At 36.2% G+C, this 25,000-nt stretch overlaps 1 protein-coding gene across 1 annotated transcript in view; it reads right to left on the bottom strand.

Moving 5' to 3' along the window:
* The window catches only part of MILR1 (mast cell immunoglobulin like receptor 1), a 339,675-nt gene that overhangs the window by 226,450 nt on the left and 88,225 nt on the right, over nucleotides 1-25,000 (bottom strand). Inside the window, exons 4-5 of the mRNA XM_044079434.1 lie at nucleotides 3,339-3,434; nucleotides 3,225-3,252 (exon numbers count right to left, since the gene is read on the bottom strand). Coding sequence (XP_043935369.1) covers nucleotides 3,225-3,252; nucleotides 3,339-3,434 — 124 coding nt within the window. The remainder of the gene's footprint in view (nucleotides 1-3,224; nucleotides 3,253-3,338; nucleotides 3,435-25,000) is intronic.

Genomic DNA, 25,000 nt, shown 5'->3' on the forward strand with positions numbered 1-25,000 from the left:
TACAATGATACTGATAAATCAATTAACTAAAAAGTCCAATTGACTTCTCAGAGCTTCTTTGATGTAATAAAATAGTCAATAAAATGGAATGATGCACTAGCAGTTTAATAATTTTAAAGCCCAATAAACTCTTTAAAACAGTATCTGTTTATCTTGAAGAGGTAGTCATCCCCAGCATGTTGCTGATACTTTCCTGCTGGCTTTTCTTTTCAGGATGACCCCTTTACATCTTCCAGCCATAAATCTGTGCACCAATATTACACCCTTCATTTCTTCTGCTATTAAGTAAGAAGATCCTTACAACCTTTGGTTTCTGGACCTGTCTCTTTTCCTTTACTCTACATATCTGTCTGGTGGCTTCCATGTAGGTTTCTTTGAGCAATCTGATATTCTTTTCTTGAATGGCCTCCAGAACTGCACAAAGCACTTAAGGTATTGTCTAACCAGGGCCTTGTAGAATGGAAAGATTATTTCTTTGTATCTAAAATCTCTCCACTGAGGATACACCACCACATTTTGTTTGCTGTTGCCACTGTACTCTCTCTTCTCTTGAGTTCCACTTCACACAGCTGATACTTCACACCAGGGGTGTTGTACCCCAAGTGCAATACTTTGAATTTGTTTGCCCTGCACCCCAAACTGATACCATTCTGACCACTTATTCAGTCTTTCCAAATCCTTCTCTAGAATATTGACCTATCCTTCACTGGAGCTCCTAACATTGTGTTATCAACTTTGGCCTTTTCTGTGTTCCTTCTCTGTACAAGCTCCTGTGTCATCCTACTAGTCCGCTTTCTAATTCCTTAAATGGTCCTTCTCTATCCAAGCATCCAACTATCCATTTCCAAAGTCTTGATCCTAACCACAACTCATCCCCTTCTCTGTATTGCACTGTATTGCAGTTGGCCTGTACTGACACTTTAATATGCATTGCATGCACAGAAAATAAGAACATTAATACATTTGAAGTTGAAGTTCTCCTATCAACTTCCTGTATGAGACCAAGTTACAGACAATGCTGAAGTGTAGGCAGACTGTGTTTACTTCTTTATTGTCAAGAATATCTGTAGTCTAGCCATAATCTAGATCAGATTTGACTTCACAGATACTTCTGGCAAAGAACCCATGTCGGCTGCTGAAATGGTTTTCTTCTATAAGGGCTACAGTCCTTCCTTTCAGAATTCTTTCCATGATCTCCTCTGCCATTGCAGTAAGCAACAGATCTGCATTTCTCCCTGATTTTCCTGACCCCCCCCCCATACAAAGGTACCACACTCCCTGTTTTCCAGGCCTCATTTACTTCTTCACTAGTCAGTGATCTACCGAAAACCTCACTCAGTGGGTCAGCAAGTACAGTTGTCATATTCTTAAATACTTAGGGAGTTAACTCATTTGGTCCTTGTGATTTATCTACCCCAGGGGCATTGGTTCCATCCCAACCTCCTCCATCTTTGCCATGGTGTCTCTTAAATTTTCTCCTCATTCTACCCTGCTTCACTTCCAGAATGGCATCATCCCCTTGTTTTGCCTTGTTAAGACTGAGGCAAAGAATTGATTATGTACTACTGAATTTGAACAGTTTATTTGAGTACATTATTCCATTGAGTTGATTATGTACTACTGAATTTTAACAGTTTATTTGAGTACATTATTCCTTTATGTACTCAGCCTGGCTGGGTCTGTGCTTTCCTACTTCCTTTCTGCTATGTGCCTAAATAAAGTGTTTGTTTTCTCCCTTCCTCCTTCTGCTAACTCTCATTCAGGTTGTTGCCCTTCTGCTAATTTATACTTTGCCTTGTCTGCCCCACCCCTCCTTTCTTGTAGACCTTCACTATCCTAATTATTAGCCTCCCATTTCTATGTAGCCACTCTAGCCTTATCCTCCTTTTGCCCTTTTTGAATCTTCCTTAACCCTTCTCCGGCACAGCAACATCCACTCTCAAAAAGTCAGACAACTGTTATTGATTTGTACTTTTACCATTGCCCCTACTTTAAACCTCACAGTGGCATGGTTAATGTTGGCTAACAGTACCTTAACCTGGATAGCCATGTCCTCTTTGCAGTGGTTAGTACCCCCTCCAACTGTATCCTTTTTGGTATAGTTCTACACCAGCTGACTAAATCCTTCCTCATCCAAGACCTCAACCAATTCCTAGTCCCTCTCTTCCCTAGAAGCATAATGTCCTATTGTGCTGCTGGTAGGTTAGAATCTCCCAAAATATTACATTGTCCCTTCTTCCCTACTCCGTCATTCTTTCCTTCAGTCTCTCGTCCTGCATCTTTGATGTGCCTGAGGAATAATACAGCTTATCTGTCCACAAGCTCTGTCCTTTCTTCTTCTATATTAACTTAAAGCAGGACATTTTAAATAGATACTGACTGCATCCACTCCATTTACACATTTCTTGCTTTGGTGATCTTATTCCTGTATAACCTGACATTTGATGCTTTCATTTGTGTAGATTGCTACTCCAACTATCTCTCTCTCTCTCTCTCTCTCTCTCTTTTTTGTAATTCTTGAACATCACATACTGAGGCACTTCAGTGTTCAGGTCTATATTATAATCTCAAAAAGACAAAACCATGAATGCTCACATGAGCAAAAATGGAGAACATCAAACTCCTTATTGTGGGGGGCTGTGCCCCCTCCCTGCTTACTATATATTCCAACTCCGAGATCGCACCACAGTGAGGAAAGGGCAAATATACCACTCTCCACTGTACTGCACTTCCAAAAGACCCCCTTCAATGTCCGTCGTTTTCGCTCATATGAGCGTTAGCGGTTTTGTCTTTTTGAGATTATAATGTAGACCCTCAGTGTTCCACTTCCTCTTACCACTGGCCAGTGTTACTATAATACCGACAGTGTCCACCTTCTCTACTACACCACTCAGTGGGCTTTTTCCAAAACCTATTTTTTGTACTAAAATGCTACTTCCTTGGGTTCTGTGACCCACCTGTCTCTAAAGTACTAAACAATTCTTTAAGAAATTATCCCTTATACCAGCAAGGACAACTTAACAAGTCTGTAGTTTCTTAATTTGGTCATAGCTTCACACCTGTGATAGAAATTTCATATACCTCCTTTTTGGCTCAGTTACCATATATCCTCTTTTATTATTATTATTATTTTTAAGAAATTAGCAGGCAGTGTCACTTGTTCTCTGTTTAGTTATATAGTAAACACGTGTTATTATTTCAAAGTGATGATGAATCTTACATACCTGCTTACTCGATGACATAAACTAGAAGCTGTTAAAAGAAAAGTAAAAACATAATCAGTAACTGTATTTATGCCTTAAAACCTATATAAAATTAAAAGTTATAAAATGACTTACCTGTCTGAGATTTACACTTGAAACATATTGTTATTCCTATTACTATTAAGACTAGTAAGCTTACTCCAAGTGATATTGTTAACATTTTAATATGATCTAAAAAGGAAAAAAGGCAGATACAAATTAATATTTTAATTGCATGCATTTTATATGTAATAATTTTTACCACAGTAACATTCTCATTAAATGAAAAATAAGTCATCTAGTGAAGAGAACCAGTGAAACGTAACTAAAAAGCAAAAGTAAACAGAACTAAAGAAACATTCACAGTGCACAGCAAAATAAAGCACATAAAGTAAGATCAATAAAAAATGAACTACTTTTAATACATAAAACCATAAACAAAGGTAAACGCTTTAACTGAACCACTTCCGCTTCATCTGACCATGAAAATGTAAAAAACATTCAGTTTTAAAGAATACTGCTGCCCAATTATAAACACAAATCAAATCACATGATAAAAAGTTTAAAAAATACAAAGTAGCACCTAAACAATCCAGCTGTCTTCAACACCAGTCTTAAAGAAACCTTAGTATTCAACCATTTCCTCTAGTCAGCTTGTAAATGTAAAATCCAGTAAAGTTTCCTATACTCAGTTTTGGTTGAAAGATTGCCCATCCTCAAATCATCAAGCATTCTTTCTATAACCATACATTTGAAAGAATGAACACCCCTTATTTCTAAAACATGTTTTAGTAATGGAGTTCTATCACTCTTGTTTTTAATATCCCTTACATGCTCCACACTCTCTCCATGAAGGTACAATTCATCTTACCACTATAAAAGTATTTACATTGTTTACACTGTGGTAAATAAATCACATGTTTAGTATTATAATCGGCCCAGACTTTAAACTCAGGGTGAATAGAAAATGGCACTATTAATATAACGGCAGAAATTGCATCTGGCACAGAGAAATGTGCCTGCAATCTGTTTATTACAAAGTCTCCCATTATTATAGCTTAAAAGCCTTTTAATAGATTTTTTTTCTTAAACCTAAATGTAAGTTTGTGGTTTTATGCATTAAAAGTGGTTCATTTTTTATCGATCTTGGTTTATGTGCTTTATTTTGCCATACACGGTGAATGTTTCTTTTGTTCTATTCACATCTGTACATTATCTAACCACGTTGCTTGCTGCAGAATTTTTAAACAAAGAAAGCACCTATCATCTGTGCTGCCAGTATGTAGCAGACCTATGGATTTATAAGCTTTAAGGAGAAATATTGGTTTTCTTTTCAAAACATATTTATGAGGTGATTTAATTGGGAAAGTACTAATCTAGTCATGGGGGGGGGGGGGTTAAAGGGAAAAATTGCATCACTGTCTTTACCTGTATTACATGAACCTTTAATGTGAACAGAACAATTAAAAAAGCTACAGAGAACAGCCACAATAGAGAAAAACATCAAAAAGAAACCTGGCAAGCCATAATCTTCACTGTGTAATACTTAAAACCTTCTTTGAAGGAGGTCATTGGGAAATATGCAAATGCCCATTTAAGGACATACAAGTGTTTCATGTACATGACTTCTGAATGCCCACTGACTTTTATATTTTCTAAGTCTTTATTAAGACATATGGCTGTACTGGCAAACCCATCAAAGGATGAAACATGACATATCTGCAACTAGTGTGATTTTGCTTTATTGGCCAGAATGCCTTAATAAAGACATTCAGTGTAATCAACATGTCAAAAATATACACCAACAATGATAGCCTCTGCAGTCTTAATCCTAGGAAAAATAAAAAAGTAGAAGTCATCTATATTACCATTGATGCATTTATGCAGCTCATAACTTTCATTACTTTAATTTAAATAGAATCATAGGCTCATGTGTAGTTTATAGGCATGTATGAGACCACCAAAGAGCCTTGCTCAATTTTTCTAATTTCCCACATCCCTTTCTCATTAATTGACTTGCTCAGAGTCAAGCAGCAGGTAAATGGAGGTTGAGGTAATCAAACCTTGGACACCAGGAACTAGCTTCTTAACAGTTCATAGCCTTAGACCTCTGTGGTAATTGTCAGATAAATCTGGGTCTATATTATAAGACCAAAAGTGCATATGTTCGACTACATAAATGTCAACACATAATGCACAAAACCTAAAAATAACAAATGGCCACGTAAGCAAAATTTTCCCTGGGGAAAAAACTTAAGCAGCTGTTCGCTAAAAAAAAATATTTAACACCATAAACAGGTGTGGGGCTTCACCCCCCACACCACCTTAACTAAATATACCAACTCTGAGATTGCACTATAGGGAAGGAAAGGGCAACTCTGTGAAGCTGGCCAACTATCTCCTTGCCTTATGACATAATTCATCGAATCACTTAAATGCGATTCGATGAATATGTGTCACTGGTTCTGTATTCATTCAGAAGCATTTTCATGCTTCAAATATAGACCCGATAAATCTTCTGCACTAACTGCCAGACTAAAAACAGAGATGGTTGTCAATAAATATGAAGCAATTTGTCTATATGGCTTATGCAGAGTAATCAGGTATCATGTACATTATGGATTAAAATAATTCCAAAGAATTTACAGGCAGAATATTTATTATATTTTGAAATACTAATGATAAAGACTTACTAGATATTAATAGAACTTGGTTTGGGAAGATTTGTTATCTAGTTTGAATACATCTTTAAAAACGTACACAATGTAGTTATATAGTAATAGTAAAGATGTATCAATATCCAATAAAGTCCAATATATTTAACCTCTTTTATAAAAACACATCTTGCAAATGTTGTATAACACTCAGTTCTGGAACAGTCTGAACTATGTTGTATAAATGAATGTATAGAGATAATGGAAACTTTTTCAACATGGCTCTGTATTGAAGACTAGTATATAATAACTTGCCCTTCTAAATGAATAATGATACCCCTGTGAAAGGTTTCTACCATAGCTAACCTTAACAAAAAGAAAACAGCAGATAAGCAATAACAATGTTTAAGCTAAACTGCAGAACTGTGTTTCTACATTCACAGGTTTCATTTTCAGGTTGGCATATCTTAACTTTTATTAGTTTGATTGGTCTTCATTAACCTTGATTACCATAACCCCATACTGACGTTTTCTACTTTTCATATTTATAGATATGTATCAATATGTATTTATAGATATGTATCAATATTATTTCTGTAGGCACTTAATGACCGACATTCTTCTGATTGTAAGAAGTTTATTACACAATCTTGGAAGGCATCATGTAATTTACTTGTTATTTAAATCAATGAAATATTTTAGCTTTAGCTTTTTTGATCAGGTGTTAGCTTCCCCAGTGATGGTTTCCAAGCAAACAGAACCACATTAAACACTACATTGTAGACAATGTTTTAGTCACCTGTAAGTAACGTATAAGAAAAAAGAATGCAATGACATCTTCAGAAGCCTTTTAAAATAGTTCAACTTTTTCAAACCCATGATTTTTGTACGGAATAATAATTGTATATTTTACAAGTTATAACTGGAATTGTGTTTACCACTAGTGCAGAAATGTCCAAGGAATGAAAGACAAGTGTGCTGCTCTGTACAAAATGGTATAAAAAATCCAGGAAACTACATACTTGCCACTTGAACAGCAGTGACAGGAAAAGTCATGCAGACACTCCTGAAAGGTAGACTAGTAATATTTCTAGAGGACAGCAAGCAACGTGGGATCATGAAGCTGTCAATCAAATATGAAATATGCTTCAGTTTTATGACTGGTTTGCAAAAAGTACTGGTAGATGTGGAATTCTTTGACTTCAGCAATGCCTTTGACTAGGGCCAAGACAGAGCAATTCGACAGCTGCATGGGTCAAAGGTTGGATGCAGTGGGCTATGATGCAATATTGTAGCTAGGGTGGGGTGAGAGGGGCAACTGCCCCAACTGCCCCAGGTGCAAAGAGTTGTGCAAGGACTTGGGGGTGCAATTGGCCATTCGTCATCTTGATAGCTGTTTAATGCATTTGTGGTCAAACCTGAGAGCTGTAGTGATCCGTATATGGTTAAAACTTCAGCAACCACTTGCTACAATATAGCAAGCAGTTTGCTACAGTTTAAAAGAGAATATATATATTTTTTGTAACTAAAATGTGAGTGCTGTAGTGCTCTCTGCAGGGAATAAACTGCGGCAACTGTTTGTTACATTTGTAGCTGGCAAGCTGCTACAGTTTAAAAGTAAATATATGAAAGAGAATGAACCGATTCATGGCCAGGGTAGAGAAAATTTATTATTGGTAAGCACTTTCACAGGTTAATGTCCTGCTTCATCAGACCAAACAGAAGTAAAAACAAAACAAAGCTTTAATACATATTAAAAAATAGCCACCAGTAGAAACAAAGTAACAATTGGGCAGAGTGTTGACATCACTTGTTACATTGTATCTAATGCTTGCACAGTTCCCTTTCTTAAAGATACAGACATTTCTATATATTGATGATAAGATAAGATGACTAAAAACATAGCTATGCCAGCCTTCTGTAGAAACAAATGTCCTTCAGAAAGAAATACATTATTTTCTAACACAATTTCCAGAAACATACAAATTAGATCAGTTTTGCTTGTGGTATACTCACTGTGTTTAACAAGGAATTCATGTACTATAGAAATTCCCAAAGAATGAGGGATGGCAGTAAATAGTGATACAACATTAATTGTTACTAACAAAAAGCCAGACCTCAATTTCCCATTTACACTATATTTGTATAAGTCTTCAAGAAACTGTTTGCTGTCTCTCAAGACCTGTTCCAGTCTCTCCAATAAAGGTCTCAAGTTCTTTTCAATGAATATAGAAAAGGGGTCTGTGAGCCAACCACTTCCTGAGATGATAGGTCTAAATGCTGGTTGTAATGCATTCTTATGCATTTTTGGGAGTCCATAGAAAACTGGAATCAGTGGGAACTCAACAGATAAGTAGGTGCATAATTCATTAATAATAATAGGACTTACAATAACAACCAAACAAAGCAGCATCAACTTCAGTTTTCATGATATCTATCACATCAAAATTAATTCTGGCATAAACACTCTCATCTAATGAAGTAGAAAAAATGGTGTTAAAATAGTATTCATAATCCATTACAATAAGGGCACTGCCTTTATCAGCATTTTTTATCGTTATATTACCATCTTGTTGCAAGGACACTAGCACTTCTGGATGGTGTATCTATGGTTGCAGCAGTATTAAGAGCACAAACAGTTTCAACACCAGTAACACTGTTCTCAGAAGTTATATTATTGGCCAAGTTACTGTTCAACATAATGTTTCTAGGCCAGGTAAATACATTTCCTTGCCTGAAATTAACAGTGTCTCTAACTTTTTTTTTTTGCTTTTGTGTTTTAGTTGCTGTTCATATGAAATAATATTATCCATCACACCATACATCTTAGATAAAAATACATCACCAAACATATCAGTTAGTTCACGGTATTTAGCATTGACAACTTCACTCAGTTTTAACCATAGCCAGCCTCAGGCATAGGCCAACTAGGCATCTGCCTAGGGTGCCACTCTAGCAGGGTTACTTTTCCAGTATTTATCTGGTGCAGGTAGACTAGGATGGGGCTACCAGGTGGTGTGTGTGTGTGTGGGGGGTGCCATGGAGCCCTTTTGCCTAGGGCATCAGTTGATCTAAAGCCGCTCCTGGTTCTAACTCAATAATTTAAAAAAGTCCAGTAACAACTGAATATAATTAAAGCTGCATTCTAACTTTATGAAACAAACAAGCTTCCAAGTGTAAGCATTGCCAGTTACATTTGTTGTTGGCTTGCAAGCACAGTTCATTCCTTGGGGATTTTCTTCTTTGTTTCTGGCAGTTATTTTTCTCCCCTTGGAAACATGGCTAAGAGTTTGGATACAGAGCAGCAGTGTAATGGATTTAATACAACCAGTAATCAGTTTACCATACTGCTAACTACAGAAATTAACCCTCTGCCAGCAAAAATCAACACTGAGCTAGTGAATGGAACTGTCACATCAAATGTTAATGAAGCACATCTATTTTCAGCGGTAATAGAACTTGAAAATGATATATATAAACTTAAACGCCTTCAGTGGCAATGCTTACACTTGGAAACTTGTTTGTTTCATAAAGTTATTTGTCATGAGCTACATGTTTTAAATATGCCCACATATGGTGAAACTTATGCTGAACTTTTGTGTAAGTGGAAGCAACTGAATTTGAGTTAGAATTGAGTGAAGCTGTTAATGCTAAATTCTGTGATCTAACTGATATGCTTGGTGATGAATTTTTATCCAAGATGGGTGGTGTGATGGAAAATATTATTTCATATGAACAGCAACAAAAAAACACAAAAGCAAAAGACGTTAGAGACACTGTTGATTTCAGACAAGGGAATGTATGTTGAACAGCAACTTGGCCAAAAATATAACTTCTGAGAACAGTGTTACTAGTGTTGAAACTGCTTGTGCTGTTAATACTGCTACAGCCATTGATACACCAGTCACTCCCCACTCCACTGTTGATGGCCCTTTAGTTACTCCTGGCCTCACCAAACCACCAGATGTGAGGAAAATGACAGTGCAGAAAACAGCTTTCAGCTCTCTGCCACTACCATTGCCCATCAAGCAGAAGGTGCTTATATGTTAGTCTCACTCACACAGCAGAGGGAGGAAGAGGCATTGTCAAGAGGAAGACCAGCGAATGATAAAGAGAACGTGGCAAGACAAAACCAATTGCTACTACATAATATTTCTAAGAAATGTTTAACAGCTGCTCAGATGTTGCTTTTAAGTCATGGTTTAAATTTTATTCCAGCACAAGGTTCCCAGTTTACAGAGACAGTTATTGACATTAAAAAGTTTGCATGCAATGTTGTGTTAAAAATGTTGTATTCCAACAATGATGAAGTGGCTTCTAGTTTTATGAAACCAAGCACTTTCCAGCCAAATTTACATCCGGTATTGGACATGTTTTGTAAAAAATGAGAACATGACTTGCTGCAAGCTACCAATAGTGGCATGCTTTTAAGGAAGTTTTGTAATCTGAGTGCTTCAGAGAAAGAAGCACTAGCATCCTTGCAACAAGATGGTGATATAATGATAACAAAATGCCGATAAAGGCAGTGCCCTTATTGTAATGGATTATGAATATTATTTTAACAACATTTTTTTCTACTTTGTTAGATGAGAGTGTTTATGCCAGAATTAATTTTGATGTGATAGATATCATGAAAGCTGAGGTTGATGCTGCTTTGTTTGATTGTCATTACAGTCCTATTATTATTAATGAATTATACACCTACTTATCTGTTGAGATCCCACTGATTCCAATTTTCCATGGGCTCCCAAAAATACATAAGAATGCATTACAACCACCATTTAGACCTATCGTCTCAGGAAGTGGTTGGCTCACAGAGTCCTTTTCTATATTCATTGAAAAAAAAATGTGACCTTTATTGGAGAGACAGGAACAGGTCTTGAGAGACAGCAAACAGCTTCTTGAAGACTTATACAAACATAGTGTAAAAGGGAAGTTGAGAGATGGCTTTTTGTTAGTAACAATGGATGTTGTATCATTATTTACTGCCATCCCTCATTCTTTGGGAATTTCTGTGGTATATGAATTCCTTGTTAAACTCAGCGATTATATCCCAAGCAAAATTGATCTCAATTGTATGTTTCTGGAAATTGTGTTAGAAAAGAATGTATTTCTTTTTGAAGGACATTTGTTTCTACAGAAGGTTGATGTAGCTATGGGCACACCTTGTGCCAATATCTATGCTAACATAGTCATGACTGAGTGGGAGTACAACTCCCTGTTAAATTTTGATGAATATGTCCCACTTGTGAGCTTCTACAGGAGATTTGTAGATGACTTGTTTTTTGTGTAGGAGGGGGACTGAAGAACAGCCTATGCTGTTCATTAGCTATCTGGAGTCTACTACCGCTTTTCTAAAATTCATATACAAGTTCTCTACTAGTGAAATAGAATTCCTGGATGTTTTAGTCAGTATTGACCCAACCAGGAGCCTACAGACTAAATTATATAGAAACTTTTGTAGGAGGAATGCCATCTTGCACAGGGACAGTATGCATCCCAGCCATATATTCCAGAATGTTATCAAGGGTCAAACAATGAGAGTGTCAAGACTGAATAATTGTGATGACATTTTCAGGCAAGATGTCCAAATGCTTAGAAAAGAATTTCATGAAAGGGGTTAAAAAGCATGTGAGGTTGAAAGGAACATTAGTATGGGAGTTACACAAAGGGTAAATAAGGCAAAGCCATATTTTTCAAACCAAATCTTTGAAGTAAAGTCTCCTCAGGCCATTAATAACAGGAATAGTGTGCCTATGTCTTTATTTTATACTAGTGATATGACTGACATAATGAACATTATTAAGTCGAATTGGTCTATATTGAGCTTAGACAATGATATTTCAAAAGCTGTTGGTCACAGACCAAATTTTGCTTTTAAGAACAAGAAATCTCTTAAAAGGCAGCTTTGCTATAAAAATGTAAAAGAAAAAGAGAAGAGAGACTAGGTGGTAGTTGGACAGGTACCAAACAATGCCTTACATGTAATTTCTCTACATTTATTAATACATCAGCATGTTTTATTCATCCAGTCACCCAGTTTGAGTATAAATTTGAAGTTAAAGGTAACTGTCAAACTAGGAATTTGATTTTTCTGGCGACATGCACAGTTTGCCACTGTTTCTATATAGGAAAAACTAACAGGTCACTAATGGAATGAGTCAGGGTGCATATCTATTGTATTAGGAATGGTGACACCAAAAATGCACTAGCCAGACACTGCATTCAGAATGAAAATGAGCATGGCTTTAGATTTCTTCTCCCTGTTTATTGGCTGCTTTGAGCTAGAGTGAATAAATTAAAAGTGTTTGCTGGTGTAGTTTTTATATGGTCTGAAGAAGCACTAGTATTTGGTGTGAAAGCACTTACCTCATTAAACTTTTAACATTTTTATGCTTTCAGTTGTGTTTCTGTGCCTTGTTTTCTTCAATAACCAATACATACTGAAGGATATACAGCAGTTTTTACAAGTTGTTTATGCTTTCTTATCTTCAAGGGATACCACTTTGAATATCTCTTGGTTACTATGGATGTAAGATCTTTGTTTACTATTATACCTAACAGGGAAGGTATTAATGCTATAAGGACATATTTGACTGAAAATAGTAATTATGATACCCAACTTACACACGTTAACTGAATTTATTAATATAATTCTGTCTAACAATGTTTTTGTGTTTAATAAGAATGACTATTTACAACTAGATGGACTAGCAATGGGCACTGCATGTGCTAATAGCTACACCAACATAGTAATTTCTATTTGGGAGTCATATTTTGTTTTACATGATGGAGATATATAATTCATTAATTCTATTTTATTGTCGTTTGTTGATGATTTTTTTGTTGTGGATGGGTACACAGGTACAGAAGCTGAACTTTGTCAATGTATTGAATCCTTAGATAATACTACTTCATATCTTAAATTTGATGTTAACAGTTCACACTCTAATATTGCTTTTTTGGATATGAATATATCACCAAAGGGAGTATTCAATACTTAAGTTTATAGAAAGCCATATTACAGGAATAAATTACTACATAGAAAAAGTGTGCACCCTGGTTATATTTTTTTCTAATATAGTGAAAGGCCAGGGCGTTAGAGCTTCCAGACTTAGTGCAGATGATGATAGTTTCCATAATGAAGTGCTTCATCTCACTGAGAATTTTGTAGATAGAGGCTATGATAGAGCCAGTGTTGAACATACAATGAATGAAATAGTCTCATTAAGATCAACAAGGGCAAATTGTAACAGTATACATATTATTTATTTAGCTCAATGCTCCCTATGTAAATCATTTTATGTTGGGAAGAACAATAGGCATTTTAAAGACTGAATTAGGGACCACCTTTATAATATCAGGATTAAGTCTTACACTAATGCCCTTGCCAAGCATGTTATGGATACATAAGAACAGTGCACATTTAAATTTATGGCAACTGAGGCCATTTACTAAAGTGAACGGTTAGGTGACATTAAAAATATCACCAAATTGCAGGAGACAAAATGGATTATAAGACTACATGCTGATGGTAGTAATAGGTTGAATGGTAGTGTTCCTTTGAGACCAGCTTTAAAAGCCAGACATCCATTTAAATAATTTTATATGGTTGATGAATATTTAGATAATGTTATAATATCAGTATAGTTTAATGTTGCTGCTATTCATTGCTCATTTAGTAAGTTTATAAATTGACATTCATCACTTCTATTTTATTTATTTATTATTATTTTGATTTATGATTTTATAATTTTTCTAGGTCTTTGCTACTTTTTAAGATGTTAGCATTGTCATTTATAGTTCAGCCAGTAAGTTACGCATGACCTTATGCTTTTTCATAGATTTTTTATTTGTGTACTTGGTTGTTTTAACATATACATATCTATTTTATCATAAATTATTTGATAATTATCTTTCAGTTAGACAATCTTGATCAATTATTAGAAGGGCATCTTCGAGCATAACATTGATTTACCATTAGTGTATTTTTCATAGAGAGTGACTGTTTTTTTTAATAGAGATCATATTGTTTGTTATAGCAACGTTTTTATGATTTAGGGAAGGTATTTTAATTTCAGTAGTTGTAAGCTGCGGTTGTGCAGCAGTAGCGTTGTTGCCTCACAGCAAGAGGTTCTCCTGTTTGATTCTCGGCTGGAGCACCTTCTGTGTGGAGTCTGCATGTTATCCCCGTGGTCGAGTGGTGTTCAAAAGACATGCGTGAATGGCGTGCCTTTGTTGAAGGTTGGGCATCAGGCTGACACCTCGGCATCGTAAAAATCGACTGCCAATCATTAGCGGACCAGAGTTCCACTGTGGCGAAGCCGAAAGAAAAACAACATTTTAATGCAGTAGTTATTAATGCTGAGTCAGTTTGTTAAATCTTGCTGTTCAATAGTTAATGGATAGTTTGAGCCATCTGTCTTATCGGCAATGTGTAGAAGTGTCTGTATCTTTATGGAAGGGAGCTGTGCAAGCATTAGATACAATATAACAGATGATGTAAACACTCTGCTCAGTTGTTACTTTGTTTCTATTGGTGGCTGTTTTTTAAAATGTATCAAAGCTTTGTTTTGTTTTTATATCTGTTTGGTCTGATGAAGCTTACCAATAATTAATTTTCTCTACCCTGGCCATGTATTGGTTCGTTCACTTTTATTATTTTCTTTTGATAATTTTTGTCTTTTGTGTTTACAAACCATTAATCCTAGTTGCTGGTGTTTCTTTATTATGGATATAGATATGTATATATATATATTTGATTTTTACTAAATCCTGAGCACTGAAGTGCTCTATGAAGGGTATAAACTGTACCAACTTCATGCTACATTTGTAGCAAGTAGTTTACTACAGTTTAAAACAAGAATTTTTTTTTTTACTAAAGTGTGAGAAAATAGGCCTGGGGCAGGGCACAGAAATGGGACCTGAATGGCTGGAGCAGAAGGGATGAGGGAGGAGTGTTGTGCATCTGGCCACCTGGTCAGTGTGCCAGTGGAAGTAAGAGATTGTTTTGTTTGCTCTTCACTTAAAGAGCTGAGAGGGTGGGGCACTAATATGTGGGACAGGCACAGAGCATCTGCTGAATTAGCTAAGCTTCTAATATGATGATATAGGTAATGTCAGAAATAAGGAAAGTGGCTGCATGAGAGGGGGGGTCCTTGATTCAATACTCTTCAGAAGGTTTATCTGACCTACATCTGATAAAACACAGAACAGAATCACTCTTTTCCGTGATGACGTTAAGACAGCTGCAGCATTGCAGGATGGGGGAATATTCCCAGGTAAGATTCGGAATGGTTAACAAGTAGGCAGACAGGTAACAACCAGGTCCAACATAGTCAAATGCAAATACTATCTTTGGGCCACATCAACCCTAGTCTGAAGTATCAAATGGGGAGTGGAGCTGATTGAACAGAGCAGAAAAAAAGGCTACAGGGTGTTGATTATGTCCATACTACAACATTAGAAGCAGACTGAGACAGCACTGGCAATAGCCAACAAAATGTTGGGGTACATCTTTATGGAGATAAACTCCAAAAAGATTTGGAAAGACTGACTAAATAGACAGAAAGGTAGAAGCTGAGCTTGGGTGTAAACATATGTGCAAACAGTTGGTGGAATGGAACTGACTGCAACAAAGGACTAAAATTATCTCAGAGAGTAGATCACTGCTGTACTGGGCCCCAGAAGCAGAGAGGGAGAGTGAGAGAGACAGAGAGAGAGAGAGAGAGAGAGAGACAGACAGAGAGAGAGAGACAGACAGAGAGAGAGAGAGAGAGAGAGAAGGAAGTAGCAACAGCAAAGAGAATGTGTATTCTCAGAAATATAGAGTCCAGAAGCAAATAGTTAAAACTTCCAGTATACAGGGCAAGACAACATCTTGAGTACTGTGTGTAAAATTATGGTAGCCATTAAGGAAAAGACATCAGGATTCTTGCAGGAGACCAGAGAAAAGGCAACAGAAACATTTTTGGGATAAAGGGGAAACAAATATGATTAGAGGGTTGAGGAGTTTCAGACCAGAAAAGATAGGGTACATAAAATCACATCAGGGAAAAGTGAAGGCGTCAGAAAAGGAGGACAGAGGAGACAGGATGGGGCAGAGTTGGCAGATCATATGGACTAACTACTCCCTAGATTTCTAAAAGTACTTCTTCATTGAAAGGGTTCTGGATCTGGGGAACTGGCTAATAGAATGAACAGGGGAAAGGGAATCTAAAAGGATACTCAGGAGGGCATAAGGCAGGTAGAATGAAGTTATGTGGCAGGCAGGAATGGAGGGGAGGCAAAATATTAAATGCAATCATGAGGCATGCAGCCCTCAGATTCCATGCCTTCATAACAGGCTGGCTCAGCATGTTGCCTTTTATCCTCAGATTACAATTACCTTTTATCCTTTTCATTCCTTTTCTTATCACAGAAAGGTGACATTTTTCATTTCTAATGTTTCACATCTTAAATAACAGGAAAAATAATTGGATAATATAGAAGTACTGAAACTTGTAGGAATGTGCACTTATGTCCTCCAGTCACTGAACTGGATTGAGGAAGTGAAAAATCTTACAGTAACTAGTATAATTATATTGGTTAATTAGTTGCAGAAGAGGAGCCAGACAAACAAATATTGGGAGGAAATTTTCAGTGCAGTAAGTGAATAAGGCAAGCAGGGCAATGAAGTTCTAGGAATATGCACCAGAGAGATACTTTCCAGTAACTACACTGAAGTTTCATAAATGGATTAAGGGACACTTCTACTATGAGTAGATGAAAGCCAATGCACTGAAGATCAGAATCCCCAGTCTGCATTTGCCAAATAAAATCTGCTGAAAAACACCTTTTTTAAGCTTGTTTTTTTTTTTGCTGGGGTGCTACCCCACAGTTGCATCTACTCAAAGAAGGGTGAAATTTTCCCCCAAAAGCCATCACTATTGGTACAACTTGCTGACAGTGATTTCCTATGGTGGAACTCTGATCATTAAGGAATTGAACCTTGGGTAATTGAAGTGCATGTGTTCAGTCGTTGTCTGCCTGTAGGTTACCCCTAAGGGATAAAGGCAAGCATCTAGCAGGGCAAGAGAATTATACAGAAAGGAAAAAGCAATCTGCAGTGAAGCAGGGACATAAGAAGAAATTAGTGCCATACGTTTCAATTGTCCCTTATTTTGGCTCAAACATTTGCTCTGTTGTGCATGAAATCAGTGATTTTTTTTTAGAAATTATGGCAAACTCCATTCATCCATCCACAACCTCTTTTTCCCATTTTTGTATATGGGGTCAGGGTGTGACTTCAACAATCATCTAGAGCTAAGGTTTACACTACTGGGTGGCTAGCCCTGCCGCAGTTGCAGTCATCAAATAACAACAATCATCATCATTATAGACTTCAGCTGCAAACTGATTCATCTTTTTATTCTGTCACTTTTCTAAGCCTATAATCTCAATATTTAAAACATCTTTGATTTAGGACCACTGTCCCTAAATGTTTTTGCATTTGTCCTGGATTCTAGCTAGAAGTGGTTGAGAACCCAGAGTGGAATGGAATGAGCTGTGAGTTGATTTGTCCCTCAGCATAAACCTTAACTGAAGCAAATTTGCCTGATTTTCATTATGTTAAATTTGTCAGTTTCTGAATTAATTACTTATAAACATTTCTGATTGGTATATAGTTCTTATTTGTTCCTTTGGAATTGGTTTGCAGCTGCTTACAACTATATGCAAGTATATTCTGGTGTGATACAGACGTTGGCTATAAAGTGATTTAGATCTGTAGGATTTGTAGATTTTAGTCATTACTTATTTACAACTGTTTACAGCTGTTGGTCTGTAGCTCAGATACTGGTATCCTATAGAACAGTTCACTAGCAGTGATTTAGATTTGTAAATATTTCACTGTTAATTTTTGAACTACAGTTAGTGTACAACATACGAAAACATATGATGCATATCATTTAAGCTTACTATATACTGGCTTTTACACTGTTTTTGAAATGAAGTAGGTCTATCAATTTATTCACACACAGCACACACAGACACATACACACTATGAAACATTAAATGATATATATTTTTAAAGCATATATGGATTCTATGAATACATATCCCATTTTTAGATTAATGCTTTAGAACATGTACAGTATTTTTTAATATATGTATTTTTTAATATGCATTCTTTTTAATATATGCATTTCTTTTTAATATATGTATTTTTTCTTTCATATATGTTGTATAGAATAGTTTGCATATGTATTAGTATAGGCATATACCTATCATTTAAGAAGTTTTTACATGGCTTCATTGTTTAATTGAGTGATTGTTTTAAGCTGATTGTGATTTAATTGGTTTTAGTACTATAAATATGTTTGGTCTTTCTTTTGAATGTATAGAAGTCTAAAGAAGCATCCTTTGGGGCATGACAGTGCTTACTTTTACATTAAAATGTTGTATTTTCTGTGAAACCTGCTCCAGTTATGGTGCTTTCTCTCTTATTTTGTTTACTTGATTTGGGCTCTTTTTGGGAGAAGCTCTACACACTAGTCGTTGTGTGTTTTTGATCTAAAACAACACCAGAAGCTGCAACAATCACTATGCCTTCCCTGCACCACTTTACTCACATGTGCTAACCCTAATGCTACCCCTACTCGTGCCCCTAATCCCACCTCACAAACAGCTATTAGCTAACACTAACCTTGGCGGCACTAATGTGCACCCCCAACATCCCCCCCACACACTCACGCATGCATGCACTCAACCCCAGAGCTGTAATTAGGGTGGTTAATGGGGCAATCAGCATGTGTCCATGATGTGTGTTAGATTAAGGTGCAGCAGTTAGTATTGTTGCCTCACAGCAATAGGTTCTCTGTTTTCGATTATCGGCTGGAGAGCCTTCTGTGTGGAGTCTGCATGTCCTCCACATGGTTAAGTGACATTTAAAGACATGCAGATAGGTGTGTGCTTGAATGGGTGTGCCTTCTTTGAAGGTTGGGCGCCGGTGGAAACTCAGCACCATAAAAATCCACTGACAATCATAAGCAGACTGGTAATCCGCTGTGGCGACCCCTAACCGGGAAAAGCCGAAAGACAAAGACCTAAAATTAGTTGTTAGGCATAAGGCAGAATAAATAGTAGAATTCTTGCTATTATGCAAAAAGCCCAGAATTTCCAGACACAAGACATACAAAAAGATTAAGAGAGAAATTAGAGGAAAGAAACATACTTCCACAAGAAAAACTATCAGAAGCCTCATACAAAAATTTGTGTTCATTAATACAACAGATTTGTGAAAAACATTATATAGACCAAGTAACTTTGATCTGTTTGGAAAAAGAAGCATCTGAGGAAGTGTGGAAATATAAACAACAAAACCTAGAGATTTTTGAAAAGTATAAAAAAGAAATATGGACATGGGAATGAAAGAGAGATTTGATATGGTGTAATATTTATGCAAAGTCGAAAGCCAAATTAATCAATATAAAAAAGGGAGCCTCAAAGATATTTGAAGAGAAATACAGGCAATGGCATCCAGATATGGAAAATTTCACAATAACAAAATAATATCACAAAGAAGGACTGTAGAAAAGAAGACTAGTAATGTAGAAGTTGAAAAAATAGAAGAAGTTATGGAATGCCTGCGAAGTGAAGGATTTGGTGTTGAAAGTCTAACACAGGTTACATCACAACATGATGGAGTGAGTCCCCAAAATAAGGAGAAACAGGAAGATCAGGAGACATCTGAAGACGAAATATGGACATGGGAAAGAAAAGGAGATTTTAATATGGTGTAATATTTATGCAAAGGAGAGAGCAAAACTAATCAGTACAAAAAGAGCAGCACCGAAGTTATTTGAAGATAAATACAGGAATAGGAATCAGTACTTGGAAAACTTTACAGTACAAAAAAAAAAGAAGACAAAGAGAAAAAGTGAAAAAGAAGATTAGAAATGGAGAAGTTAAAGAAATAGAACCTGAGGTTATGAAGTACCTGCGAAGTGAAGGATTCAGTGTAGAAAATCTAACTCAGAAAATACAGTAGCAGGATAGAGCAATGGACATCCAGATTAAGGAGAAACCAGTGGAGTGGGAAGCAATAGGTCAGTTGCCATATGAGCATTATTTTGGACCCTTTCATAGGAAACCAGTGTAAACATTCACTTGAAGTTGCACAGCAAGGGAAGGAACAGGAAACTGTGGCAACTCTGATGCAGTTAATGTTGAGGAGTGATGTGACAAAGCAACAGATGACACAGGATGAAACTGAAGAGAATGTGTCACAGGAAAATGCTATAGAACTTTCTATAGAATGCCTGCAGGAAATGGGGAACAAAAAATGTGCCTTCAGTTTAGAAGAAAATGAGCTAAGAGAAGAGTTGCTTGACTTAATAGAGATAGACATATTAAGATTAATGAAAGAAACAGACTGCAGAAGGTCAGTAAAATCCAAAAAGTTAAAAGTCTGATAAAACAAATGAACTCAGTAATTAGGACTGTCCATAGAGATCCGTGCAATATAACAGAAGTAAACAGAATATATTACTGTGCAGCTACATCAATAACAGATAAAATTCTACCACAGGAACACAGGGTAGTGAGGCAAAGGAAGGGGAGGAATCGAATACCATCATGGAAGTATCAAATAGAGAAAACTATAAAGCAATTAAGACAAGAAGTGTCACTGTTAGAGGAGTATAGAAGAGGGAACAGATCAACAAAAATAATCAGAAATATAGACGTGATAAAAGCAATGTGCAGTATTATAATGGATCAGGATTTATTGTGCACTATGGCAAATAATAAACTAAAAATATCAGCACAGGCAGAAAAACTTAGAAGATACATAGATAAATATAAAGGAAATGTACAAAATAAGCAATTTATTGATGACTCCAAAAAGTTTTATAGAGAATTGGAAAACAAGGTAAAAGGAATTAAAAGACCACCAAAAAAAGAAAAAATAGATAATTTTGGAGAAGTATCTATGAAGATCCTGCAGAACATAACAAAGATGCTAAATGGATAGAAGAAGTAAAAGAAAGAGTAAGATGTTCAAAAGTGCAGGATATGAAATGGAATGAAGTAACAGCCAGAAATTGAAACAAAGTTAAGAAAAGCCTCTAATTGGAAAACACCAGGCCCAGATGCAATACCTAACTTCTGGTTAAAAGTATTAACAACTTTGCACAATGATTTAGCCATGAGTAAGAACTATTTTTATGGCCTCCCCAAACAGACACCAACCTGGTTAACAACAGGAAAAACAATGTTCCTTCTGAAGAGTGAACCTGCAAGCTACTATAAAAATTATAGACCAATAACTTGCCTTCCAATGATGTATAAACTATACATTTGAATTGATGCTGCCAGAATTTATAGTCATTTAGAAGAAAACTCAATTATGGCATTAGAACAAAAGGGCAATAAAAGAAAGTCATATGGAACAAAGGATTATTTGTTGTTAAATAAAGTAATATTGGAGAACTGTAAAAAGGGGACGAATCTTAAGTATGGCATGGATTGACTACAAAAAAGCATTTGATAGTATCCCATATTCGTGGATAAAAGAGTGCTAAAATGTATAAGATAACACCTTACACAGATAAACTACATCACAATGACCATGAAACAGTGACAAACCACTTTACAGTTAAGCCATGATAAAAGACAAATTATTATTACAGGGATAAAAGTCCAAAGGGGGAAATTCCTGGGTGACTATCACCATTGCTCTTTTGCCTTGCCCTTAACCCATTAAGCTGTCTGCTTAACAGATTAGGTCATGGCTATAATTTGGCTCCCAGAAACCAACAAAGTGCAAAGAGTTCTCATCTTCTGTCTGTTGATGATTTATAACTGAAAGCACAACTGCAAGTAGTTAAAACTTTTTCAAATGATATAAGAATGCCATTTGGTCTTGATAAATGTGCAAAAGCAACCTTTAAAGCAGGAAAGCTGCAACACCAAGAAAACATCAGTTTGGGAAAAGAATGGGATACAAAATAACTTGAGTAAGTGGGAGTGTATAAATATTTGGGAATTCATGAAGGATCAACAATAAAACATGAACAGATCCAAATAAAACTTAGTAAGGAATATTTTAGAAGACTTAAATTAATCTTAAAAACAGCATTGACATCTAGGAACAATATTCAAGCTATAAACCAAGTTGCTCTTCCTGTCCTAACTTACAGTTTTGGAGTGATTGACTGGCCCCAAAAGGTGTTGGATAGATTAGACATGTTGTAGGTGGATTGGACACTCTAAATGGGCCCTAGGCGTGAGTGCATGCATGTGTGTGCCTTCTGTGGAAGGTTGGGCGCCAGGCTGGAAACTCGACACTGTAAAACTCCACTGCCAATCATGAGCGGACAGGTGATCCGCTGTGGCAACCTCTAACCAGGAAAAGCTGAAAGAAGAACAAGTAAATACTAAGATTATATATTCCTCATTCCAAAAGAGGTATGGGCCTCCTTGAAATTGATTACCTGTATATATCTGTAATTGTGGGACTGCATACATATCTGCTGCCCTCACAAGACCCAAATGTAGTGAAAGTTTTGAAACATGAGGAGAATAAATCTAAGATGACTTCTCTGCTTACTCTAGCAGAAGCATATCAGCATCAATCGAGAATGGAAATCAAACCAGAAGTAGATACAAATCAGGCAGAAACTGAATGTGCCAAAAAACAAAAGAAAGAATATAAGGTGAAGGAACATATGAGAAAGCAAAAAATGTGGAAAATGCATAAATATAGTTGCAAGTATAGAAAACTCCTGAAAGACCCTCATGTTGATCAAGAAGAATGCAGGAATGGTGAAGGAGAGGCAAATTCAAATCAAAAGATGAAAGGTTAATATTGGTGGCCCAAGATAGTGGGCTATGTACATGTTGGTTAACAAAGTCCATTGAACATGTGGGAAAAACAGACAAATGTAGGTTTTGTAGAACAGAATTGGAAACAGTCACACAACTTGCTGCTGATTGGGATATACTAATGGCAGAAGGACTGTATACTGAAAGGCATAATAATGTGGCAAGACTGTTGCACTGGGGATTGCGCAAACATTATAATATTAAAGTATTTGAAAAACAATGGAAACATGAGCCACAAAGCATCAGAGAAAATGAAGAAGTCTATATAACATGCAATCACCCATTGCCAACAGTTCAAAAGATAGATGCGAGAAAACTAGATACAGTGGTCCATGAAAAGAAGACAAAAGTAGCATTGATCATTGAAATCACTACACCCAGTGACTGCAGTGTCTTGCATAAAGAGATATACAAAGTCATAAAATATCAGGATTTTCAGGCAGAAACCAGAGAAATGTGGAAGAAAGATACCCAGACAGTTCCAATAGTAGTAGGAGCAATGGGTCTTATAAAAAAGAATCTACAATCATATTTGGATATGGTATCAATACATGTAACTTGTGCGAATTGCAGAAGGGATCATTACCCGGCACACTGTGGGTACTGCAAAGATCACTTCTGGCTGACATCAAAGATTGAAACAATACTAATTTCATGAACTTTAATCATACTTTGACTTAGGAATGGGGTCCATTCCTGTCATGGTATTAAAAACCCAAAAGATTTGGAGAAATTAAAAAAATTAAAAAAAAAGAATAGGCCTAAAAATATAGAGCCAGTCTTGTGTTTCATTAAGCATACAGTTCAGGGAAAGACAGTTCAGTAGAAGGAAAAAGATAATCTTGCTGGTTAAGCATGAGATGTGCAGAAATAACAGCTCTCAAGGAAAAGCTACAGAATGTTCCCTTCTCAAGGGAAAGATATGTGTACTTGCAATGGAATGCTAGATTCAGAACAGACAGGCACTGTAGGACACCTGCAAGACAAGGCAGAGGACTAAAGTTAAGGGGAAGTAAATGGCTCCCTGAGGAAAGTTACTGGACTGAAGTAATATAATATGTATGTTTAGGACAGGGACGTTAGTTGAAGTCTGGTACAAGACTTGTTCAGATATTGTTACTGAACTACCTTTGTGTTTTTAGTTATTGGATATATTATACTGTTATATACCATTTAAATTTACTGTTGTGAGATTTATATCTGCTGCTATTATACATTACTCAGAACAATAAACTATAATTAAGCAATCTGTGGGAACAGAACTCTGATTTCTTACAGCGTGGGAGCTGCTAGGATATTTTAGCTTCATAAATGAATGATGATACTGCATTTGTGGTTACAGGAGAAGCTTCGAAGTGCTCAGTATGTGGTAACTGTAACAAACTGCTTGCTACATGTTTAGCAAGCTGTTTGCTACAGTTTCACAGCAGAATTATTTTATTTGGTGTACAACTTTGAGATGACATTTTTTGCTCCTCCATTTTGAGTTTCACAGGGCTCTTCTCAACTTCATCATCAAAACTACTTTCTACATGCTCCCAATTGCCTGGATTCTATAACAAGCATTTGATTCATGTATTTACTACTTGATAACCAAGTAAGTGGGCTAGCCCAAAAACTCTTTTCAGACATGACTCAAGGACAAAGGTAGAATACAAAAACAAACAATTACAGAGTATGAAATAATACCAAGTTACAACTGATTTCAAAGTATATTAATACAAGGTGAATTTTACCACTAATCAGCTTAAAGTTGTCTATGTATGGAATATACAGTATGTACACTATCACAGTGAAAACCTCAGCAACAGTAATTGTTGAACTGAAAAACTAAGAAAAAGCACTAACTAAAAGATAATTGACAGACATTGTCTTGGCCTTTAATATCAGGTGGGAGTTTGCTCCCTGAAACCGAGCCCATTCTGGACAACGCATGTTCTCCAAAGACAGTTGTAAAGGGGACCAGTTGAGAGAAAGATACATACATACATATATATATATATATATATATATATATATATATATATATATATATATATATATGGGATCCGGGCACATATTCAACTAGCATATGTCCAAATCACAAAACATCGAATACACATACACGAAAGCGCTTAACATCGAAAAGTGCTTCCGTATATGTGTGCCTGTTTTGTAGATTGGACTACTGTGCGGGTAAGGGAAAATTGCCTTTTCCCCACTGTAGTGCGATCTTGGAGTGAGAATATTAAAGTGGGG

This window comes from Protopterus annectens, chromosome 8.part0 (genome assembly GCF_019279795.1).
Source record: "Protopterus annectens isolate FY-2018-M chromosome 8.part0, PAN1.0, whole genome shotgun sequence".
Lineage (NCBI taxonomy): Eukaryota > Metazoa > Chordata > Ceratodontiformes > Protopteridae > Protopterus > Protopterus annectens.